Raw genomic sequence first — 23,776 nt, forward strand, 5'->3', positions numbered from 1 at the left:
AAAGGGGAAATTGATGCAAATTTTACAAATATACAACTTGTAGAATAACTTAAATATTAACTAAGACTGTAGCAATTCCAAAATAGGTAAAGCTATTTAATAACAGCCATGAATTAATATGCAATTTTTGAGTATTAGTTACTTTTTACCATAATGCCATAGATAATGTTCATTCTTACATAACTAAAACATTGTTACCATAACTACATATTCTGCAATGTAAATTTTTTAATAAATCTCTCTCTCTTTCTCTCTTTCTTTCTAGCTTGTACATGCAGTGGTCATGCAAATATTTGTCATATGCACACAGGAAAATGTTTCTGCACAACTAAAGGAATAAAAGGAGATCAGTGCCAGTTGTAAGTATAAATGACATATATTTGGAAATTTTATTGATACATTTTTAATAGAATCAATTTAATTTTTTAAGAGCCTTAGTTTGCTCTTTAACAAAATTACCTTCTCTTACATTTGTACTTAATTTTTGTTGAAAGCAACCTAATGCAGCATCAACTTTCTAATTATCTCAGTTTGAAATATTGGAGTTTTCTTTAGCTCTTCTCTCTCACGCTTCCCTAGCGTACAATAACTTGTCAAGTCTTATGTGTACATCATTCACTTCAATGTTTATCTCTTCATTTACATGGCCACCACCCTAATTATTAGTTGTCATCTGAACTACTACATAGCTTCTTAGTTGAAACTTATCTTTAATCCTTTACCTTCTCCACACTTTCTCCCAAAGTGAGAAATAGATGCTATTATAATGTTTGCTTTACAACTGAGGAAAATAAAGCAGACAGTTAAAGTGATTTGCCCAAGATCACACAGATAGTCAGTGTCTTGAAGCTAAGTCTTTTAAATTCCAGGCCCTGCACTTGGTGTAATATGGCATCACCAATAGCTTTACCATCATGATAGAGCCCTCAGTGGTTCCTTTATTGCATGTCAGTGAAATTCAGTCTTTAGCGTGATGTTTAAAGTCTTGAACAATATGATTTCAAGCTATCTTTCCAAATGCATTGAACATTACTTTTCATCACTAACTTTACTTTCAATCCAGACTAGCAAATGCGTTCTTCTTCAATCTTGGAATTCTAGTTGTGGTTTCTGTGCCACTGCTTTGATTATATCTGTGGTGGAATGCATGTCTTAAGGAGCATGACTTAACATGGCAGCTGGTGTTTACTGGCACAAGATTTCCTTGACCATGCATATTCCCTATATGTGCCTCTCTCTGCTGTGATGTCCTTATTTAAAGGTGATTGTGCCTTTGTGTTATTTGCCTGGGTGGAGGTGGATACTAATCTCCCTCATTTTGCTATGCTATTTAATGAAATTTTGCTTTGTGGAAAACAACAAACAAATGGGATAGATCAGTCTATTTTGTTGAAGTCTCATTTTCTGTCCCAGTAACTTTCTTTCTCTAAAAGTACCAGTCTCTGGCTATCTATGTGAATTGTTTTACTCACTCAAACCATAATCAGTCCTTTTATTTACTTTTGCATTTGTGTCCTCAGTGCTTAACACAAAGCTTAGTTAGCATATAGTAAGTCCTTGATAAATATTTTTTATTCATTTAATCAGTCAAGTTATGAAATCTAATTGAAGCCTTTTTCCTTCCAAATCCTTGTTTGAACTCTCTCCTACCTCTAGAAATTATCCACTTACATAAAAGCCCCATGGATTTTTTGTTTTTGTTTTTTGGGGGAGAGGTTGCCCTCACATCTCCACTATTTACCATAGTAATTTTCCACATAATAAAAACTTGCTGGACTAGACTTGAAATTTAGATTACATAAGTAAAGTGCTTTACCAGCCTTAAAATACCATGTAAGTGTGAGAAAAAAATTATATTTTTCTTTCTTAATTTTCTTCTTTGCTTTTATATCATGGTAGTAGTTGAAATGTGAAATATCTGTTCCTTCATATAAAACTTATAAAAACATCTTTCATCATTTTAAACTTTCTACCTAGTCTTTTGTTAATTTGAAGTTCCTTTGGAACAGAATTTCTTAACTTGAGGTCAAAAATCTGCAGTAACATTTCAGTGAAACTATAAACTTGGATGGAAAAAAATGGATATTTATTTTTACTAATTCTAATTGAAATTTGACTTTTCCTAGACAGTAACTACAATACTATTAAGCTTCACCACACTGCCAAATCATGTGTAACAAAAAAAAAAGTTAAGAATCCTTGCTTTAAGATAATCCTATTGATTCATTAACTGGCTCTTTATATTTTTCTCATTTATATCTTTATTCAATTTACATATGGCCACTATTTTAGCAATTTGGATTTTACCTTAGTTGACTCTCAGTTTATTCTTTACTATTTATTGATTAGTTGTATTTTGTCCTTTATTTTAAATTGCCTTTACCCAGCTGCCTGTATTTCTTTTACCTTAATATTATGTGAAGTGACTTTTTAAAAATATTTCTTTCAGTTAGAATTAAAGATATCAGTCCTACTATTTATTGTTTTGTATTAATTTTTTTATCCATAGATTAAATAATTTCTATGCAAATCAAAATGTAATAAAAGTTTTAAAATGCAATTAATATTATTAAAATTTTAAAGACATAGTTCTGATAATCTTTAGAAAACAGTTTAAATCAATACCTCAACTGTTTGTTCAACTTATTTTGGTTCAACATAGGCTGCTAACCATAAGTAGTATGATTTTAGTTTGGTTTATTTCTGAAAATGACTTGGATCATATACTGCATGGATACTCAAATGTCATTCAGTACCTTTTACAGATGAGGAAACTGAGGCCTGATTGCCTTATCCATGGTTTCATAGGAAAGAAGTAGTAGAACTGGGATTTGAAGACATATCCAACACTTGAATAGCCTTTATAATATTTAATATTAATACTCTATATTTTTAAGCAGCAAACTGAAGACCAAAGATGTTTGGAGAAAATGAAAAGGATAGCACTACTTATGTGAATTTTGGCTCTTTTTGTTATGTGATTTTTTATTTTTTGAGATATAGATGAACATTAGATTTCTATCATTAGTTTCTAAGGTTATAAATACAGATTTATAAGAATAAGTGAATATAGGATTTTTTAAAAAATATATTTTTATTTTAAGTGAAACATTGAAAAAAAGAAAAAATAAGTGAAAAATTGGTTCTAGATGCCTTGGTAATGAAAAATGAGAAACGTCATTTTTTTTGGCCTTCTTGTTTATTTGTGATTGTTTATAATACAAAAAACCCGATACTATTATTAATACTAATACAATGCTATTGAATGTTAACACTTAACAACTCAGTTGTTAAAGTGAAACCATCCCCTCCCTGTTAGAATCAACTAGCTACTATATAAAGTGTTGCACAGAATCAGAAGAGACAATATTTAGATTAGGCCTTGGTTCCATTCTCAACTTTGTCAACTGTTTGATACCTTGAGAGGCAATATGGTATAATGGATAGAGCTTTAGACACAGAATCAAGAAGGCCCTCGATTTGATTTATACTTCAGAGACCACTTTCTGAATGTATAACTTTAGATAAGTTCTTTTTTTGGCATGGTAGACAGAAGATTGAATGTTTCTGACATATACTGGCTGTGCTGCCCTGGATAAGTCATTTGATTCAGGCCAATCCTCTATCTATTTAGCTTTTGTGTTGGAATAAAATGAGACATCCACAGGTCATTCAGCAGTTAAAAAATAAAGTTTACTTAGCCACAGCATATAGAGGATATAGATTCAGCCTCTCAGTCTTTCCCACCCCACTCCCTCACTTCCTTGTGGAAATGTATGGTAAGTAAGGTACAAGGTGACTCGGGTATTTTTGGATATCCATCATATAAGAAATATCTATTCCATGTGGTTGAGCATTTTTATTCCCATAGAAGACCAGGAAGTAACTCAATATTGCAAGAGAGAACCAGATAATCACATTACAGGAGATGAACTTTTGAGTTTCACTTGTAGGTATTCCTTGGAGTAGAGGGTGGGGGCATAACAGGCAGGGTGAACTTACACTGCTAGTGATCTTACTGTAGGAGCCCAGATGGCTCTCTAAGCTATAAAGTTATTGAACACTCATTTACTTATTTTGTATTTTTTATCATTTGCTTACTTTAACAAAATGCCAGATCCAAACATAAGAGAGGTTACTTAACCTCATCTGGACTGAGTTCTTTTATTTGTGGAAAAGGTGATAATCTTAATGGATCTTAATGGATTTCAGGTTCTCTGAGGTACCTTGTAGATCTTTAATATTGAAATATAAAAAATAGAGTATTTTAAGTGTTTCAATTTGTTTTTTTTAACATCCAGCAAGTCATAAAAAGTTTATCCAGTAGTATGCATAACTAAAATTTAGAAATTATACACTTATATTATTTGTTCTGTTTTGGGAAATTAAATTAATACTGCCTTTTGCATATATCTGTGCTTATTAAAGAAAGTAGGTAAATATGTTTCCATGAAATAAAAGGATCTTTGAGGGGAAAAAAATCATGCTTTAAACACTATCATTATTCTCATTCATGAATTTCTGCATGACATTTTATGCCCGATTCAATTACAGAATGCTTTTTGGCTCTTTCTCTGTAATTTATCAACAAGAAAACTGTTGAACTTTTGTGATTAGATAACATTTTCTATGCTACCACTTATTATCTTAGGCCACTAGAGGGCACTAAAGATTGATTTTTATTGTTCATTTTCTCCTGCAAAAGAGAACACTTAACAATTCAAAAAGAATTACAAGGCAGATTCCTTTTATTTTATACTTTTTGGGAGTAGTATTATTTCTGTATTCATATTTTTGAGGTACTTATACTACTCATGATACCCACAAAATAGCAAATTTAAATAACAAATGTTCTGGTTTAATAGATTGTTGCCCCAATTAATAAAAGCAAAAGTCATTAACTCTCAACTTTTTTTTTTAAAGACCACCCTTTGATTACATAGTTACAATTTGATATTGTGATGAGTAAAAAAAGGTTTGAGAAACATAGTTTATGGGTAATTACATATTAAGAAGATCAATAGGTTATTAATAAAAGGATGGTTTTGGGGATGTCTCTCATGATAATGAGTTAATACATCTTCCATAAAAATAGGTGTTCCATGATGTCACCCTTGGAGAGAGAAATTATCTCTATACTCAAAACAAGTTGGCTCTCTACACAAAAGGATCTATCTCCATCCCAGCTTGAATAGAATTCAATGGGCTTCCATATCTTAGATTCAATTCCTTGTAAAATGGGTGGGAATTGGCCAAGATTGAGAAGAATGAATTCAGTCTCATTATCAGTAAAGTTCTTTAAGAGGTTGAACTTTTAAAGAACATTAAAAAAGGGGGAGAGTTCTGAAATTCTCTCCGTATTATTGGATATGGAGCACATTGTGCTTGTTTTGACCTTGCAATTGTAATCTATGAACTATTGCAAGGGTTGGGGTGCATGTGTATGGAGGGGGAGGGTTGATAGAGAATTTGATTGGAAGTTAGGCTTCCTAACCAGGAAGATAATCTTGAGCAAGTCACTTAATTTTGATTTTCTGTGTGCACCAAAGCTTATTTATTTTCTGTGTAATTGATGTGTAGGTTCTTAATTTAATATTTACAACTTTCCATAAAATGTTTTGGATTTTTTTTTGTTGTGTGTTCAGGAAGCCATTTTAGCATTGAATCTCTAATTTATTAAATCTAAAGTAAAGATTCTCATGAACAGTTCAGAGAGGAGAAAGTTATATTTCTGTCAGGAATCTTACCAATTATATGGTCATTGATGTAAAACTACTCTTTCCCCCTTAATTTTTAATTTACTAAATATACCATTCATATTCTTTTAGGGACAGTGATTTTAGGATATCAGAGAGACTTCACCAGGTATATTATTTCAAAGTGAAAATTACAAAAAACCGTAGTGGAAAAAGTACCACTTTTAATATAGTCAGGCCTTTCTTTGATGTGTTAGTTTAAAAAAAAAAGAAAAGAAAAATAATTGATTTTGAATATATAAAGAAGGAGCACTAATGAAAATCTTTACATTTATGATGTTTTTACTCATTAAGACAAAATTGAGCTGAAATAATAAAAAAAAAAACTTAGCAAACAAAATGAATGTTTAATGACTGTGATACTTGAGAAACAAAGTACAAATTCATTTAAAATCCCTCTCCCAAGTTCTGACTTTTGATTGTGTATCTCTGAACATCCTCTTGGGACACACTGATGCACTTTGAGATTCATTTTGGAAGGAGAAGGATACTGGCGATAAAATGTGAATCCTGTCTTGCTCAAGCCACGGAAAGCCCTAGGGCAAACTTAGTAGCCTATATATGACTCAGATGAAACTTCTTCACCACTCAATAAGCATTGATTAAACACCCATAATATGTAAAGCTACGTGGGAAGTATTTGCAAACAATGACAAATATAATCGAGGTGCTTCTCTCAAGAACTTACATTCTAATGTAAAGGGATAAACATGGAAATAATTGAGATACAAGAAAAGTAGACATAAGAAGGAAAGAAAGATTCAAGCAAAGCATAATAAATGTATTTAAGAAGGGCAAAATTAGTTTTACCTCCATAAATGACAGTAAAAGGGATATCAGAGAAAGTCTCAAGGAGAATATCAGATCTTGAAGGAAACAGAGAAACATTAATATATTGAGACTGTGGGAGAAATGTCTATTCGAAACACAAAGAAAGGGCTAGAGTAAAGATCCAGAGAAAAGAGGGCTGGGAAAAAAATCAGAAATAGAGATCTAATCTTAGTTTAGTTGTAATGTAGAATATGTGATTTTAAGACAATCAATTCAGTTAAAATGCATTTTGTGAATACTTCCTATATGTGAACTTTATGTTTATAAATTTTATAATTTGCAAAGTGTTTTATATACATTATCTCATTTGATGTTTCCAACAACCCTGAAAAGTAGGTGCTATTAATATCTCCATTTTGCAGATGAAAAAACTGAGGCTAAGAAATTTAAGTGTTTTTACTCAAATAAAATAAAAATAGTCCCTATCTCAAGGATCTTATATTCTCTTGGAAGTGTGGAAGATGGATTGTAAACAAACAAGCAAATAAAGAAATAATTTGGGGTTCAGAGAAGTGCTAACTATAAAAATAAGAAATAAAAAGTTGGATCAATATGATATAAAGTTTAAATGTAAGGATCTTGAATTTCTGCTTTATTTGGTTGGGATAGAGAAAGGTTTATGAAGAACAGAGATACCTTCTTAAAGAGTATATAAGGAAGAAAACTTAGCCAGTATTGTGGAGGGTGAATTAATGAAAGGAAAAAAAATTAAGGTAAGACCAATTAGGAGTCCATCAGAACAATCTAAATGAGAAAAATAATACTTTAAACTAGGGAGCAACTGGGAAGGGCTCATGAAGTAATAGAAATGACAAGTTTTGTCACTTTATTTGGAGAAAGGAGAAGGAAGAGTCAAAAAATGAATTTGAGGTTATGCTCTTATGTGGTGGGATGCAGAATGGTGGTGCTATGAACAGATACTGATTAGTTGGGAGAAGGGGATATAGAACAAGAATAGTTCGGTTTTGGATAAAATGTAGTGTAAAGTTCCAGGAAGCCATGAAGGCTGAGATAGCCAGCAGTAGTTGAAAAAATGAAATTGCAGATATAAGAAGAAATTGGGAGTTAGATTTAGATAGAGAATTGGGAGCCGTTTATAGATGATTGAAGTTATGAAAGTAACTTGCCAGTGAAGAGAATATAAAGAGAAGAGAGGACAGAATAGAATAAAACATTGGGATATACCAATTTAAGGATCAAAATAAGATCAAGGATGAATAAATAATAGGGACTAAAGTAGAAAAGAAGAAAGAATCAGGTGAGTGCAGATTTATAGAACTTAAAGGTTGAAGGGATAGTTGAAGGATACTTTTTATTCTGAAGGTGATAAACTGAGAATTAAAGGGGCTAATTGTCCTCAGTGTCTCATCTGATAATAAATAGTAGAGCCAATAGTTTTCTACCATACCACATTGGAACAGTAATTTACCAGAATAATGAGGATGTCACATTCACATATTACTTCAGGATTTTTGAAGTTTCCTAACTTGACTGACATAGTGATATCATTTTGGTCTTCTTCAAGAATGAAAGACAACAACTAATGTATCTTTAGCATAGGAAACTAGGAAACTCAAACATTATTATTTCCATTTTATAAATGAACAATCTGAGATTTGGTAAGAAAATGTGATTTGCCCATGGCCCCAGAAAATGAAATCTAAGACTCAAACCCAGGTCTCCTAATTCAGCATCTCCTGCTTCTACACTATACTAGGTACCTTTTCTCAAGAGAAAAGAAGACATAGAAATTAAAAGTTATTAATTATCCACCATGTCTGATACTGGAAATCATTCAAAGTAGATGAAAGCAAGTGAAAGAAAAAAATAGCTATTGTTTTTAGATGTCAGCAGATCAGTCAATCAGTCTGTAAATATTTATTAATCATGTGCTTTGTATGAGGCACTGTGCTAAGCATTGAGCACAGTTACTTTGGAAGGAGCTGGTTCAGTAAAGTTCTGGGGACAGAAGCCATGCTGTAGGATATGGAGAAATAAGATAATGCTAATCAGGTAGAGAAAATCCCTGCAGTATCCATTAGAAATGTTGAGATTTATAATAAAATGTGATGAGGAAAAACCATTGTTTGCAAAAGCCATAAAAAATAGATTGTAGAACTATATGTTTGGAAGACAACTTGTTTTTATAAATGTTTTTGGAATATTATTCAATGAATACATATATTTTTAAATGACAGGGTGATATTGTAACACAATATCATTCATGTTCCATATAATTTTCACGTTATGGGATGTTAAGCCCTTAAATTTGCTTTACATTTTAGAACTTCTGTCATTCTGTATGTGTGTGTGTGTGTGTGTGTTTGCTGAGTCAGCTTTGCACAGTAGTTCTTTATCATTCATGAATTCAGGTGGTTTAACTTATTTTTTTTCATGTTACATTTTTTTTTTCCGACCATCTGAATCAACAATTTAAATTCAATGTTCTTGCCTCTGGTTCAACACTTCATAGTAAAGTGAAACATTGCATATTATTAATAAAAAAAAAAACCAAAACTTCTAAAATATACATTTTAACTGAAAAAAAAATAAAATCAAAGATTGTAAAATCAAAGAGAGAACAGTCATAAAATAGAAGTCATAAAATATTTTAATTTTCTACCTATCAGAGGAGAAAGATAAATCAAAAATCAATTTAGTAAACATGTATTAAGCCCTTGAATATGCTGAGTAAGATACTAGATTCAAACTTTAGATGGTATGAAAAATATATAACTATTTTTCAGTCCCTCATTCGATCTATGATTTCATTAGTATGAGTACTTCTTCAAATTCTCACCCATCCATACGTTTTTCTTGCATAATACTTTGTCCACATATTTCTTTAAGTCTTCCATAGAGGATTTACCTTGGCAATCTTGAAAGAGTAACATAAGCAATACAAAATAAAGCCTGAAAAGTCCCTAAGACAAAGAGGAGCAAAGGGTTATATGAGATCCTAGGTAGTGGGGGAGGGATGCTACTACTAATTAGGTAGTACAGTGGATAGTATTAGACCTGAAATCAAGGAAAATATGACTTCACATCTGGTCTTGCTCACTTCCTAGCCATGTGATGCTGGGGAAGTAACTTAACCTGTTTGCCTCAATTCTTGAAAGTACCATTAATTATTTCTCAGAATTGTGGGGGTTTAAATAAGAATATTCGTAAAATACTTCGTATAGTGATTGGTATAGAATAGGTACAATATAAATCTTTATTCCTCCCCTACCCCAGTTCTTATTACTGATTGGGAACGGGGAAAGTTTCCTGGATAGTTAATAAATATTTGTTGGCTTGGAGATGATACATGAGTTGGGTTTGAGATATAAGGTAGTCATTAATTCGGTATAAAGGAAAGGAAGAGTGATATAAAATCAAACTACAAAAGTAAGAAGTGTGCCAGATCATGGAAAGCCCTGAGAACTAGAAAAGGAGTTTCAATAAGACTCAGGATACAATAATGAGCATACCTAGGTGAATAGAAAGTTTATTGAGCATATATTTGCTGTGGTCTCTGTATTTCCAGCACAATAGAGCTACATGGTAGCAGATATGTAGCAGTGTCACACACATTATAGAGGTGCTTAATAAGTGTTTACTTAGTTGTGATGTCACAGATTTAGTGTTAGGTGAAGTTAAAGTTAAGAAAATTCCTCTTACTAATAATAAACAGGACAAAATAAAATTTCCAAGCATATGTTCCTCCTTATAGTTTTTTTTTTGTCTCCAAACTTCATTATGTTAGTCATTTTGAAGGTAGTGATTAATTGTATTTACAAGCAGTGAATTGAATGTGAAATTGTGATTTGTGGGCACAAATAGGAACTAAGATTTAAAAATAATGATCCTAAAAATGTACTTACACATTGAAGGAGAAAAATAATCCCTAGAAGAGTCCTGCAGAGCTTTACAAGTTCTAACATAATCCCCAAAAGGAAAGATTTTCCAAAATAGCATTTCTTTAAGGTATTTATGTATTGAAAAGCTTAATGACTAAATGAGGAGAAAATACTTAAAATATTAGTTTAAGGAAAAGAATGAAACCTGTAGTATTATAATCCATAAATTAATGAAAGCATAAATTATTTTTTAACTTTCCTTCCTCATACTAGGATAGTCCATATATAATCAAATGTGTTAGTTATTGCTTATCTTGACCAATAATTTCCCCCTGATCTTCCAGATTAATTAATGACTAATATGTACAGGTGTTTTATCTGGACAAATCACTTAACATCTCAGGACCCAGCAACTCCCTAAAGTTGAAATAATTTTGATCTACATTGGCAGAGATAGTTTCTTCTTGGGAACTTCTTACACTTAAGAAATTACAGATTGGAGTGAAGCTGAAATGACAGAGGCAGTAACATACAAAATCTTTTGACATTTCTATCTAAATAACTTCAAAATAATATGTCAAATAAAATTTTGGAGTATGAGATCTAATGAAATATTAATATGAAACATTTCCTTATGTATAAGAAAACATGAACCTAAAAGAAAGGAAGGAAGGTAAGAAGGAAGGAAAGAATAAAGAAAGAAAAGAAAAGAAAAATATTATATTTTGATCTATATCAGATGACATCATTTCTTTCTATAGAGTCTAGTAATATTTTTCATCCTGAGTCTTTTGGGGTTGTCTTAAATCATTGTATTCCTGTGTATAGCTGAAGTCATTCACATTTGTTCATGATATAATAGTGTTGTTATTATGTGCATTGTGCTTGCTTGCTTTTTGTTCTATTTGATTCCCTTTGTATCAGTTTGTATAAGTCTTTCCAGATTTTTAAATAGACCTAATTAAATGAGATAATCAGGGAAAGTACATTTTTACTAAAAGGTACCTTAGACAGTTAAATAATATCAATACTAAACATTTATGCATCAAATGTCAGAGCATCCAATTCTTAAAGACACAAAATTAACATGTCCAAAATTTGAAGGAAAGCAGGAAATTGAGGGGAAAATGTATAGTAAGTTTTTTTAATAAACATCTAATTTTTCAGAAATACTGAGCTAAATAACTTCAAAATAATATTTCAAGTATAAATATATGAGCCATTCTTCAGTTGATAAATGGTGAAAGGGTATCAATAGGTGGTTTTTAAAAAGAAGAAATAAAAATGATCATGCCAGATAAAAGATACTCTAAATAATTACGGAGTAGAGAAATGCAAATTAATTCTGAGGTACCACCTCATTACCCCTGGTGAGTGTGACAAATAAGGATAATGATAAATGCTGGAAGGAATGTGAAAAAATAATGAAAAAAATTCACTGTCAGTGGAGTTATGAATTGGTGTAATCATTCTGGAGAATACTTTGGGACTGTCATCAAAGGACTATAAAACTATAAAATCCCCTTTGATCCAGTAATATTACTCCAAAGAGATAAAATAAAAAGCAAAAGGTACAAAAATATTTATAGTTAATTTAGTAAAGATAAAGAAGTGGAAATTGAGATGATGCCCATCAATTGAGGAATGTCTGAGCAAATTTTGGTGTATGATTATAATGGAATACTATTGTACTGAAAGAAATAACAAACAGAATAGTTTTAGAAAAAATGTGGAAGAATGATTTGAATTGATGCATAATGACATACATACAATTAGGAAATCATCGTAAACTTTACTGTATTGTAACAACGATCAATTGTGAAAGCCTTAGCTTACTCTGATTAGTACAGTGATCCAAGACAATTATGAAAGACTTATTATGAAAAATTCTAAAGAAATAATGAACCCTGAATATAAATTGAAGTGTAATTTTTCACTTCATTTTTATTGCTTTTTTCAGCATTGCTAACATTTGCAATATTACTAGTATGGGAAATAAAGTTTACATGATTTTACATGGATAATCAATCATGCATTCCCAATGGTTGGGGGAAGGACACAAGTGAGGGAAATGATTTGGAACTTGAAATGTAAAAAAAAAAAAGAATGCATAAGATAAATAAATGATGAATTTCTTATAAAATAAATCAGGTCTTTTGAAAAATCACAGATACAATCAAAAACAAAAATATACGGGTAGGTCTTATAATATCATCATTTTTGGGCAATTTATAGAAAAAACATATGAAACTAAACATTTTTCACATGCTTTTATAAAATGCTGAGAATTCATTTGATATTACATGAAGTGTGTTATACTTAATGCATGATCTTAGCACAATGCCTAATAAATGTTCATTGGTTGAGATAGTGCTTTATTTCTGACTTTTTATCAGTTTATTTGCAAAGCTTTTAGCAAATATGCTAAATAAAACTTTCTGGACAAATTAGCAAATAAAAATAATGCATTCAGGGCATATTCACTGTATTTCTCTAGGATAATAAAGAAATTTAGTCTTAGAACTCAGGGCTATGATGCTGTTTGATTATGAAATACATGATATTTTATATTTGACTTTTTCTTTGAGTTTAGATGTAAAGGGGGAAAATAGCCTCTACATATGTATAGTAGGGTCAAATGAAAGATTTAAAGATGGGAGATACCTGGTTTTATATATATAATATATAGTTAGTTAGTTAATTAGTAAAAAAAAAACAGTGTATAGGAGAAAATAGGCATTTCTTCTAGGGGAATAATAATAATGTTTAATTAATCTCTTTTCCAATGTATCTTCCATATGTCCTTTAAATTGATAAACCCAAGTTAATAGCACAAATTATTTCCCTAATGAGGAGGCTTTAGAGGCTTCCAATTTTCTTTATGGTTTTCTAATTTGAAATCTAAAGAAACATAATCACAAGGTTTTAAAGTTGCAAGGGACCTCACTGATCACCTAGTCTAGCCCATATAGTAAAGGCATCATCACTATAATATAACTAGCAAATATCCAAATTCTTTACAAAGTCTGAAATGTATCTTTTTGGATTGATTTCACATTATTCCTTTCATACACCCCGCATTCCAGCCAAACTAGCTTACTTAATGCTCCACAGAAACAATATTCCCTCTCTTTCTTCTGTAACTTTTCATAAATTATTCCCAATTTTTTTTAATGTTTTCCCTCCTCAACTCTACCTTCTACAATTTCTAGTTCTTTTCAAGTGATATATCCTATAAGAAGCCTTTTCCTTTTTTTCCACTTTTTCCCATTTTTCTATGTTACCCTTAATGACTAGATATTAATTCCTACTTATTTTTTATATTTATTCATCTGACTGAACTGAATCAGTTGTATTGTTGCAGTTGCAGATGCCTTATATCATATCTTTTTTTTCACATTTACTAAATGCTTTTAATACACATCAACTTAATTAATCCTCCCAGAAATTCCATGAAATAGGTACTACATATATTTTTATTTCCATTTTATAGGTGAGAAAACTAAAACTCAGAGAGAGAGAGAGAGTGATTTACCAAGCTTATTAATTTTTTAAATCTTTAAAAATTTTTTTTATTAATTTTTATAATTATAACTTTTTTTGACAGTACTTATGCATAGGTAATTTTTTTTTACAACATTATCCCTTGTACTCCCTTCTGTTCCGCATTTTTCCCCTCCTTCCCTTTACCCCCTCCCCTAGATGGCAGGCATTCCCATACATATTAAATATCTTATAGTATATCCTAGGTACAATATATATATGTGCAGAACCGAATTTTGTTGTTGTTGTGGCAAAGAAAGAATTGTATTCGCAAGGTAAAAATAATTTGGGAAGAAAAACAACAACAAAAAAAGATCACAGTTTACACTAATTTCCCATTGTTCCTTTTCTGGATATAGCTGATTTTGTCCATCATTGATCAGTTGGAATTGGATTAGATCTTCTCTATGTTGAAGATATCCACTTCCATCAGAATACATCCTCATACAGTATCGTTGTTGAAGTGTATAATGATCCCCTAGTTCTGCTCGTTTCACTCAGCATCAGTTCATGTAAGTCTCTCCAAGCCTTTCTGTATTCCTCCTGCTGGTCATTTCTTACAGAATAATAATATTCCATAACATTCATATACCATAATTTACCCAACCATTCTCCAAGTGATGGACATCCATTCATTTTCCAGCTTCTAGCCTCTATGAAAAGGGCTGCCACAAACATTTTGGCACATACAGGTCCCTTTCCCTTCTTTAGTATTTCCTTGGGATGTAAGCCAAAGGTCAAAGGGTATGCACAGCTTGATAACTTTTAGGCATAATTCCAGATTTCTCTCCAGAATGGTTGGATTCTTTCACAACTCCACCAACAATGTGTCAGTGTCCCAGTTTTCCCACATCCCCTCCAACATTCATCATTGTTTGTTCCTGTCATCTTAGCCAATCTGACAGGTGTGTAATGATACCTCAGAGTTGTCTTAATTTGCATTTCTCTGATCAATAGTGATTTGGAACACTCATATGAGTGGAAATAGTTTTAATTTCATTATCTTAAAATTGTCTGTTCATATCCTTTGACCATTTATCAATTGGAGTATGGCTTGATTTCTTATAAATTAAAATCAATTCTCTGTATATTTTGGAGATGAGGCCTTTATCAGAACCTTTAACTGTAAAAATGTTTTCCCAATTTGTTACTTCCCTTCTAATCTTGTTTGCATTAGTTTTGTTTGTTCAGAAACTTTTTAATTTGGTATAATCAAAATTTTCTATTTTGTGATCAATAATGGGCTCTAGTTCTCCTTTGGACACAAATTCCTTCCTTCTCCACAAGTCTGAGAGGTAAACTATCCTAGGTTCCTCTAATTTATTTATGATTTCGTTCTTTATGCCTAAATCTTAGACCCATTTTGATCTTATCTTAGTATGTGGTGTTAGATGTGGGTCCATGCCTAGTTTCTGCCATGCCTTACATCATATCTACTTTGCACAAGCTTTATATTTACTTATATTCTGAAGTTTGTTGGTAATTGTTTAACAACCAGATCTTGGTGCATGAAAGGCATATGCAAAATATACTTTAAAATATAATCCATGTTGTTAACATTTGCTCCTTTTTCTTAAGTTTAAGCAATCAGCAAAACAACAAACCAACATTTGTTTGAAGAACTTGTTGAATAATGGGAAATATATTTATAAAAGTATATTAAGACCACAATGTGGAGAGCCTTGAATGATAAAGTAAAGAATTTTAACTTATCTTATTGGCAATAGACAATTCAGGGGAACTAGGTAGCATAGTAGATATAATGCTGTGTCTGGAGTCAGGAAGATTCATCTTCCTAAATTCAAATCTGGCCTTTACTTCTTATTCTTATTAATCAGCATCATCAACTTTATTATTATTATGGGTAAAATTTATATAATATAACCCAATATTTAACTAAATGTAAAATATATACAAAGTAGATAACAAGTAATTTGCAAAGTAGTATATTTTAGGTGGGGACTATCAGGAAAGATCTCAAAAAAGACGTGGTATTTAAGCAAATCTTTTAAGGAAGCAAAATGTTTTTAAAAAGTAGAGGTAAGAAGGAAGTAGGAGACCAGCCTATGCAAAATCCAGAGAAATACAAGTAATATATAATAATCCTGGATAGGTAGTATAGAGCCAGCTTATGAAAGAACTTAAATCATAGTTTAAATTTTATTCTGCAGTCAATAATAGTAAGCTTTTAGAGATTTTTGAGCAGGGCTGTGACACAGCCAGAACTGTGCTTGATAAACACCAGTTTGATAGTTGTATGGAAGGTAGAGTTCAGAGAGAAGAGCATTTAACTGGGGATACATTTGATAGCCTGAACTAGGGTAGGGGTGTGGTAAGGTCTAGATTTAGGGAACCAAGATGAGATTAGGATTTCTGGTGGTGAGGGAGTTAAATGATAAGGTATAGTGGCAGGTTTGGGTTTGGAGAACCAAAGGGAAAGATTTGGTTCTCCTGCAACCCCTTGGGATTTAGCGTAAGGGTAAGGAGTTTTGGGGACTCCCTTTTGGTGGTGCAGAGGTTCTCTGTAAAGGAATTTACAGACCTGAAAACCTAGATTGATAAAAGAGGTTTATTATAGGAATTGAGGAGTAAGGTTAGAAATCCTGACAAAGAGGCCCTGACAGAGAGGCATAAAGTTTGGTTAGGGAAATAGGTGAGGGTAAAGAGCGGGTGACACTGGAAAAGAACATTCCAGTGGACAGAGGCTCCTTGGCATCCCAAGCATGGCATAGCTGACATGTTTGGAAACTCTGCCAAGATAGAATTTTAGTTTGGCTCTTTTATATTGAGTGTCTGGGGAGGGCTGGGAAAGCCCAAGTTGGCTCAGACCCAATGGGGGCTGGGACAAGCCCAGATCGCCTATTGGAATTCAAAGGACTGGCTTTTGACCAGGATTTGTAATTGAATCAAAGGCTCTGGCATCCTGGAAAGACAACTTGTCTGGGGAGGATATGCCTCAGCCAGGAGGGGCTGGGAATCTGAAAGGAATCACAGATCAATAGGAAATAACAGTTTCTTAAAGGGACCACAACTTGCTTCAGGGGCAGATTAAGTAGAGAAGTGACAAATTTTAAAAAATGCTGTTGTTGGGACAAAAAGACCTACCCAATTTGACTACTACAGAGATCACTCATAGAAAGCAGAATTATTTATTAGAATCTCAAGAAGCAGACCCCATCCTGGTCTGTGAGCCAGAGCTATTTCACAGAGGATAGGGCTAGAGCCTTGAAAATGTTCACAGTTTTTATACATTGCAGACAAAGAACCTCCAAAATCCTACCCTCTATATGTTGTGATTGGTCACATACGTCTACTGTTCTTCTAGTTGGTCAGTGGAATATAGTAGACAAGATGATATATAGCTTCTCTGGACAAGTAATCCCTTCATTGGATAATGGAATGTAGTCCAGGCCTTATCTAAAATCACTTGACTCTGGAAAAGCTGAAACTGAGGCCTATAAGCTTGATCTACTTTAGCTAACAGTCTCTAATCAATATGTGCTTAATTTGTAAGTTCTTTACCTTTTCCCACACACTGTGGAGATAGGATCCCCAACACTTACCAATTGTCTATGAAGACTAAAAAAGAATAAAGCACTAGGTATTCATTCAGCATAATAAACTTCTATAAAAGGAACTATAGTCAATCATTTAAAAATCATATTTGATTTTTTCATGACCCCTTTTGGAGTTTTCTAAGGAAAGATAGTGGGATGGTTTGCCATATTTTTTTCCCAGCATTTTGTACATATGAGGAAACTGAGTGACTCTAAGTGTCTGGGGCTATTTGAACTTAAGTAGATGAATTTTCCTGCCTCCAGTCCTAGCATTTTATCCAATTTGCTGTCTGCTTTCTTGGAACTATGATAGTCTATGGTAGTAGAAATAGGAGAATGATGATGAAGGGTAGCTATTGGGGGATGTTGTAGGAAAATAATGAATTATGTTTTGGACAAGTGATATTTAGGCTTTCTATAAGGCATTAAATTATCTAATATATATAAAAAGAAATGAGATTAAGTGATTAGAAAGATAGCTTTTTGTTCTAAAATTATGATTATCAAAGTGGTCTGTTAAGAACCTTAATCTGGGGGCTGTTGCTAAAAGGAATATAAAGTGAAATATTAAAAAAAATCAATTCAGAGCATAATAGTAACATGACGTTAGATGAAAATGGTCTGCTTTTACATAATATACAAAAGTGAAAATTATAATAAGGAATGAGTGATAAATTGTTTGCCAATGTACTTTTAAAATTTTGCAAAAAAAGATAATCTTTAGTCAAAAATTGAATAATATTCTAAAATTTTAGGTTATATTCATCTCTGTTACATCTAAGTATTCATCTCTCCTGGAGACTATTTTGGATGTCTAAAATTTCTAAAGTTTCTAATAATAGTGAAAATAATCATTATAACAATAACAGTAGTTAGAATTTATAGGACAATTTTGGGTTTACAACATGTTTTATATATTATTATTTCATTGTATGCTCACAACAGCCCTAGGGCATAGTTTCTATTATTATTCCCATATTACAGATGAAGAAATGGAAGCAGATGTATGTTGCCCCAGACCACATATCTTGCAAGTGTCTGAGATCAGATGTGAACTGAGGATTTCCTGACTCCAGGTCCAACAGTCTAGCCAGTGTGCCATGTAACTGTTTCCACATAAGCTCTATAATTTAGCTATTCCTGATTTTAGACAAAGACAAGGCTAAATAAGATACTTTAATGTTGCCTATCCCTGACCAAAAAAAAAAAATTCCATGAGACTGGATACTATTTGCTGCTTTAGTTTTCTTTTACATAAAAAATTTGGGATAACAGTTTAACATATGTCAGGGCTATTAGAAGCCCAAATTTGAATGCCAGCTTAAGAATTGAAATAGAATTTAGTTTGTTTTCTAGTCTAACCTCTTCATGTTATAGATGTTCAAATGAAGAAACTGAGTCTAAAGAGATTGACTCATTTGCCCTTGTAGTAGGAAGTAGGATAGTTTGGTTCTAATTAGTACTTAGTGGGAATAATGAATTCCCTTAAGTAACTGCATTATTCAAGTTTTCATGCTTTCCATTGATATGTAACCAGTTACAATGTTTTTCATAATTATAACTTCAAATAGTGCAAATGAAAATGTATAGGTTGATTTCAGGGGAATCCATTATTTATACTCAAGTCAGGATCTAAATCTGGATCTTTTCACTTAGGTTTAGCAAGATTTCCATTATCATACTGCTTCTCACCTCAGAACAAAGAACAGGCAAATTTATTTTAAAAAGCAAAGAAAAGAAGTGACAAAAGCCAGGAAATCTGGGCTATTCCTGTAGGGAGAAAGATAACACTAAACAACTCAAAAGCCCTTGAGGGCCTAGTTATGTAATTATTGATGCTCATAATGGTGACTCTGACTCCTAAAGAAAAGACAAAATGATGTTCATTATGCTTTGCTTCAAAAGACAGTGCAAATTTATTATGCTTATATTTAAGAAAGTTACCATTTAAACTGTTTCCCTGAAAAATGTTATCACTTAAAGTGATAAACTTTAATTATCTGTAAAATTCCCTTTAATGGAACATTCTCATATAGATGAAATATTATTATATTACTTTTCTTTGTGTGTGGATCAAGAACTTAGGTTCCATTTATCTTTTAAAATAGATTTACCAATTAAGAGAAACCACAACTTTTTATTTGTATAATATAATGCAGTGATTTCCAAATTTAGATGATATATTCCTATCAGTTAAAATGATTTTGAATATTATGCATATTTTTACTATTTTAAATATGAATACTAGTGAAGTATTACATATATATTATAAAACAAAGTTGAATTTTTAACAAAAAAATTAAAAAATAAAATAAAGATGAAGTAATACTTGATTCTATAGTTAAGGAACAAATGGAATTTTGTGAATAGAATTATGACAGACAAACCTACACTTTAGGAAAATTACCTTGAGAGCTATGTGGAAGATGTATTGGTGAAATGATGAGGATTTGGCTTTTCTTGGTAACCACATGAATACAGGGAAATGGACAGATGTGAGAAAGATGTTCAGGTAGAACCAACAAAACTTGGTAACTGATTGGAAATATAGGGTGAGGGGGAATAAAAAGCTGAAGATGACAGCCAAAGAGCATTCCTGGAGCTTAAATCTGTGCAAATTGAAACTAGCAGATTGAATGAAAGAATATGAGGAAGAGCAACAGATAGATGGCAGCAAAGTACAAGATCATTATCAAGTGGTGTTTATATCTGTGAACAAACCCTCTCCTCCCCCCCTCTTTATATATATCTATATCTATATCTATCTATCTATATCTATATGTATATATGTATATATAATCACATGTTTCTTGGACCCACATATATTTACTGTGCAACTGCCTTCTCTGCATTTCTCTTTATTAGCATATCCCCTAAATTTTTCTTCCCTATATCTATATGTATATATGTATATATAATCACATGTTTCTTGGACCCACATATATTTACTGTGCAACTGCCTTCTCTGCATTTCTCTTTATTAGCATATCCCCTAAATTTTTCTTCCCAAGTGTTCATGCGAATAACCTATAGGAAGGTGTAATCCTGTCTCTATGAGGAAAATCTTCATCATTAGATTTGCTAAGTTGTTTCATCACGTGTCCTTTGCTTTGAACTAATATGTCCCCAAGTTGATCTCCTAAAATATATATGAGTGAAAGTTCAAATGCTCTTATTTAGATTTTTGTATGACTCAAAAATAGTTTTTTGGGAACCCAAGTTTGAGATTGTCCTTTGATACTTTAGCACATTATTATTTTCATGAAATCATGAGTTTAAACCTAGCCTTAGACCCTTACTAACAGTGTGACCCTGGATGTAACTTCTGTCAGCCTGAATTTCTTAACTTGTAAAATGGGCATAATAATAGTACTTTACTTTTGAGGATGTTGTGAGGATAAAATGAATTAATATTTGTAAAGCACATTGCAAGCATTAAACTGCTATATAAATGCTAGTTATTACATGCATTAATTTTTTTTAATTATCTTTCTTGGAAAAATTCCAAAACCTTACCTGATTTTTTTTTTTTTTTTGTATTTTCAAATTACTTCCTATTATATGTAAAATCTCAGTCCTTTCAATTATAGGAATCAAAGGGTGAGCTAGCCAACTGAGAATAAACCAAATCTTTACCTCTTTGGGAGTAGGAAAGGATTTTCTCTATTTCAATCAATCACAATATCTAGTAGCAAAGCTACTTATGAAAAGACATCCTTTCCATCAAGTGGAGAAGCAGTTTGAAAGAGTTTGATTGAGGCAGACACATACTGTAGACAGATAGAGATGCAGAGACCATCAATTGAAGGTGAATACAGCTCCAAGCTGTATGACCCCAGAGGAAAGACTCAAGAGAGAGTTATGGTATGGAAATAAGTAGACCTTAAGAAACCAGCTGAATAATCCACTCAAGAGAGATTTTTTTTTGTCGAGGGGACCTTTGTGAGAATAAGTCAGGAGAAAAAGGATTTAGAGGTCCTGCCTTAGAGGTAGAGCTAATTGTATTGGCAACATATATTTTTCACATTTATGCCTCATTAATATTTTATTCTGCTTGGGACTACTCTTAATACAAATGCTGTGTATATTTTGGGGGAAATTATGCCCTAAGTTTACAGGATGAATTTTTTCCTTGTTACTATTTTTGCTATGTCGTCTTAGTAAATGCTCTTACTAAAAGCTAATTATTTCAACTAGCTGACTAGGAAGCACACCAGGGAGGATATGTGAATACCCTTAGCTTGAGGGCAGTGTACCTAGACACTAGGAATAATAGCTGCCCATTAGAGATCCAGCCCATAAGACAAAATAGAAATTAGAAGTGTTAGACCAGAGGGCTACTTACCCAAGAAATACTAACCTGATACACATAATCTCAATTTAGACTCCTGCAAAAAACCAACTTTGTCTTAAACTACATTTAGAGAGAAATAGTGTCTAGAAGGTGAAAGATCATAACATATCTGGAATATTGTGTTCAATTTTTGACTCCGTGACTAAAGGATTAGTAGTAGAAGTTGAAAAAAAAAAAGGCAAATTTTAGCTTAGTATAAGTAGAAGCTTCTTCATAATTAGATCTGCTTGAAACTGGAATGGTCTGCCTTAGAAAGATGTCCCACTTTCCTATAAGTCTTGAGCAGAAGCTCACTACAGAAATGTGGTAGAGGTTATTCTTATTTAGGTGCAGGTGGCCTAAAAATCCTCAGAGATATTACCTGACTTTATGTCCCATTTTGAGATTCTGTAATTTAAATTGTATAGAAATTGCATTATCACACCTGGAGGTTTTATTTTACATAGCTAATTTAAATTAGCTCAATGATCCTTTGAAAGATGCTAAAAATCTTTTTATTTCTTTCAATTTTGTTAGACTTTCCTCAGGATAGTAGTCCATCCCATCTGATAATTTATTTGTATCATCTCCAAAATCTATATATTTACGTGATGTAGAGATTCAAGTTTGACATACCTCTCTAATTATATATAAGTAAAGCAATTCATAGTTATTTTTTTGCTCCTCTCTATATAGAATGCTGGTTCTTGGTGGGGAACATGAATAGCACAATAAAATTGCTTAGAGTAGAAAATTCTAAGGTAAGAGTTTCTGATTCTAAACCCAAATTGAGTTTTATATTGGGGATTTATATTTTAAGATATTTTTAGTAGTTTATCACAATATTTGATGATCTCTTTTCATTTAGAAAAAAACAACTTTACAATTTATTTGGAAATAGGAAAATAATTTGTGTGAAGCAGGAATCTGCTAATTTACATTACATGTAAATGTAATGGACATTTCTTTAAGGAAAAGTAATAGTCTCAATGATGTTACATTGGCAAAGTGGATGTGAAAGAAAACAACAATCTTATTTGACCTTCTGTTTGCTCAGATTATACCCCAAAGGATATATTAATTTACATTCCTTCAGATATTTAGTTGCCAGCCATGTCATTTAATGACCTTTGGTAGCAATGAATTTGTGAAGCTGATTATATCCTGAGTGAGTATTTCTTCTAAATTTATAGCCTCATAATTTTACTGAGTGGGGAGTTATAAAAGGGCAGTGTATAATCAAGCAAAAAAAATCAATGAAAATAAGATGATTTTAAAATAGTGGAATTGTTGAAAGTATCTTATGTACTGATTAACTGAAATGTAGCCTGGCCTCCCAAGTGGCCTATAGGGTAAAGAAATTGTATTGACTTAAAATATGTCACTGCAATTTTGGGCAGACAGAAAAAATTATATGACAGTAGAAAGTAAAGTAAACTGACAAATTTAGTGTAAGAAGGGAAAAATGTTTGGTATCTCATTAAGGGAATGATTTATCTTTACAGTTTACTGTTACAGTGAATCAGTTTTAAGGAGTATTGGATATGAATGGAACATTCTTGTTTCTGAAAGTCATTCAGACAGCTTTAACAAGGTTTTATTCATTCATTCTTTTATTTTGATATGCTTGAGAGTAACTGTTGTGTCCTGTAACTAATAGATTCAAATATCATCATTCTGGAATTAACTCTCCATTCTATATCTACATTGTTTCTTATTCTTTTGAACTTCCAGTCTTATGTGGATAACAGCTAAGTGAATGACACCTCCTGACTAGTCTGTAGAAATCTCAAGCTAAATTTAAATGAGAATTAATTATTTTGGGGGACAATTTTAGGAAATGGTGGAATTCCAAGTTCTCCAGGTTTCCCACAAACAAAATAACTAAAACTTGGTGCAGAACAAGGGTTCTTA

General features: G+C 32.0%; 1 protein-coding gene across 4 annotated transcripts in view; it reads left to right on the forward strand.

Annotated features, from left to right (window-relative positions):
* Nucleotides 1-23,776, forward strand: part of ATRNL1 (attractin like 1) — a 1,155,405-nt gene that overhangs the window by 309,276 nt on the left and 822,353 nt on the right. For all 4 annotated transcript variants that reach the window (XM_074295693.1, XM_074295689.1, XM_074295690.1 and 1 more), the window contains one exon: nucleotides 266-359. In XM_074295693.1, the coding sequence (XP_074151794.1) occupies nucleotides 266-359 (94 nt within the window). The remainder of the gene's footprint in view (nucleotides 1-265; nucleotides 360-23,776) is intronic.

Source organism: Sminthopsis crassicaudata, chromosome 2 (genome assembly GCF_048593235.1).
Source record: "Sminthopsis crassicaudata isolate SCR6 chromosome 2, ASM4859323v1, whole genome shotgun sequence".
NCBI lineage: Eukaryota > Metazoa > Chordata > Mammalia > Dasyuromorphia > Dasyuridae > Sminthopsis > Sminthopsis crassicaudata.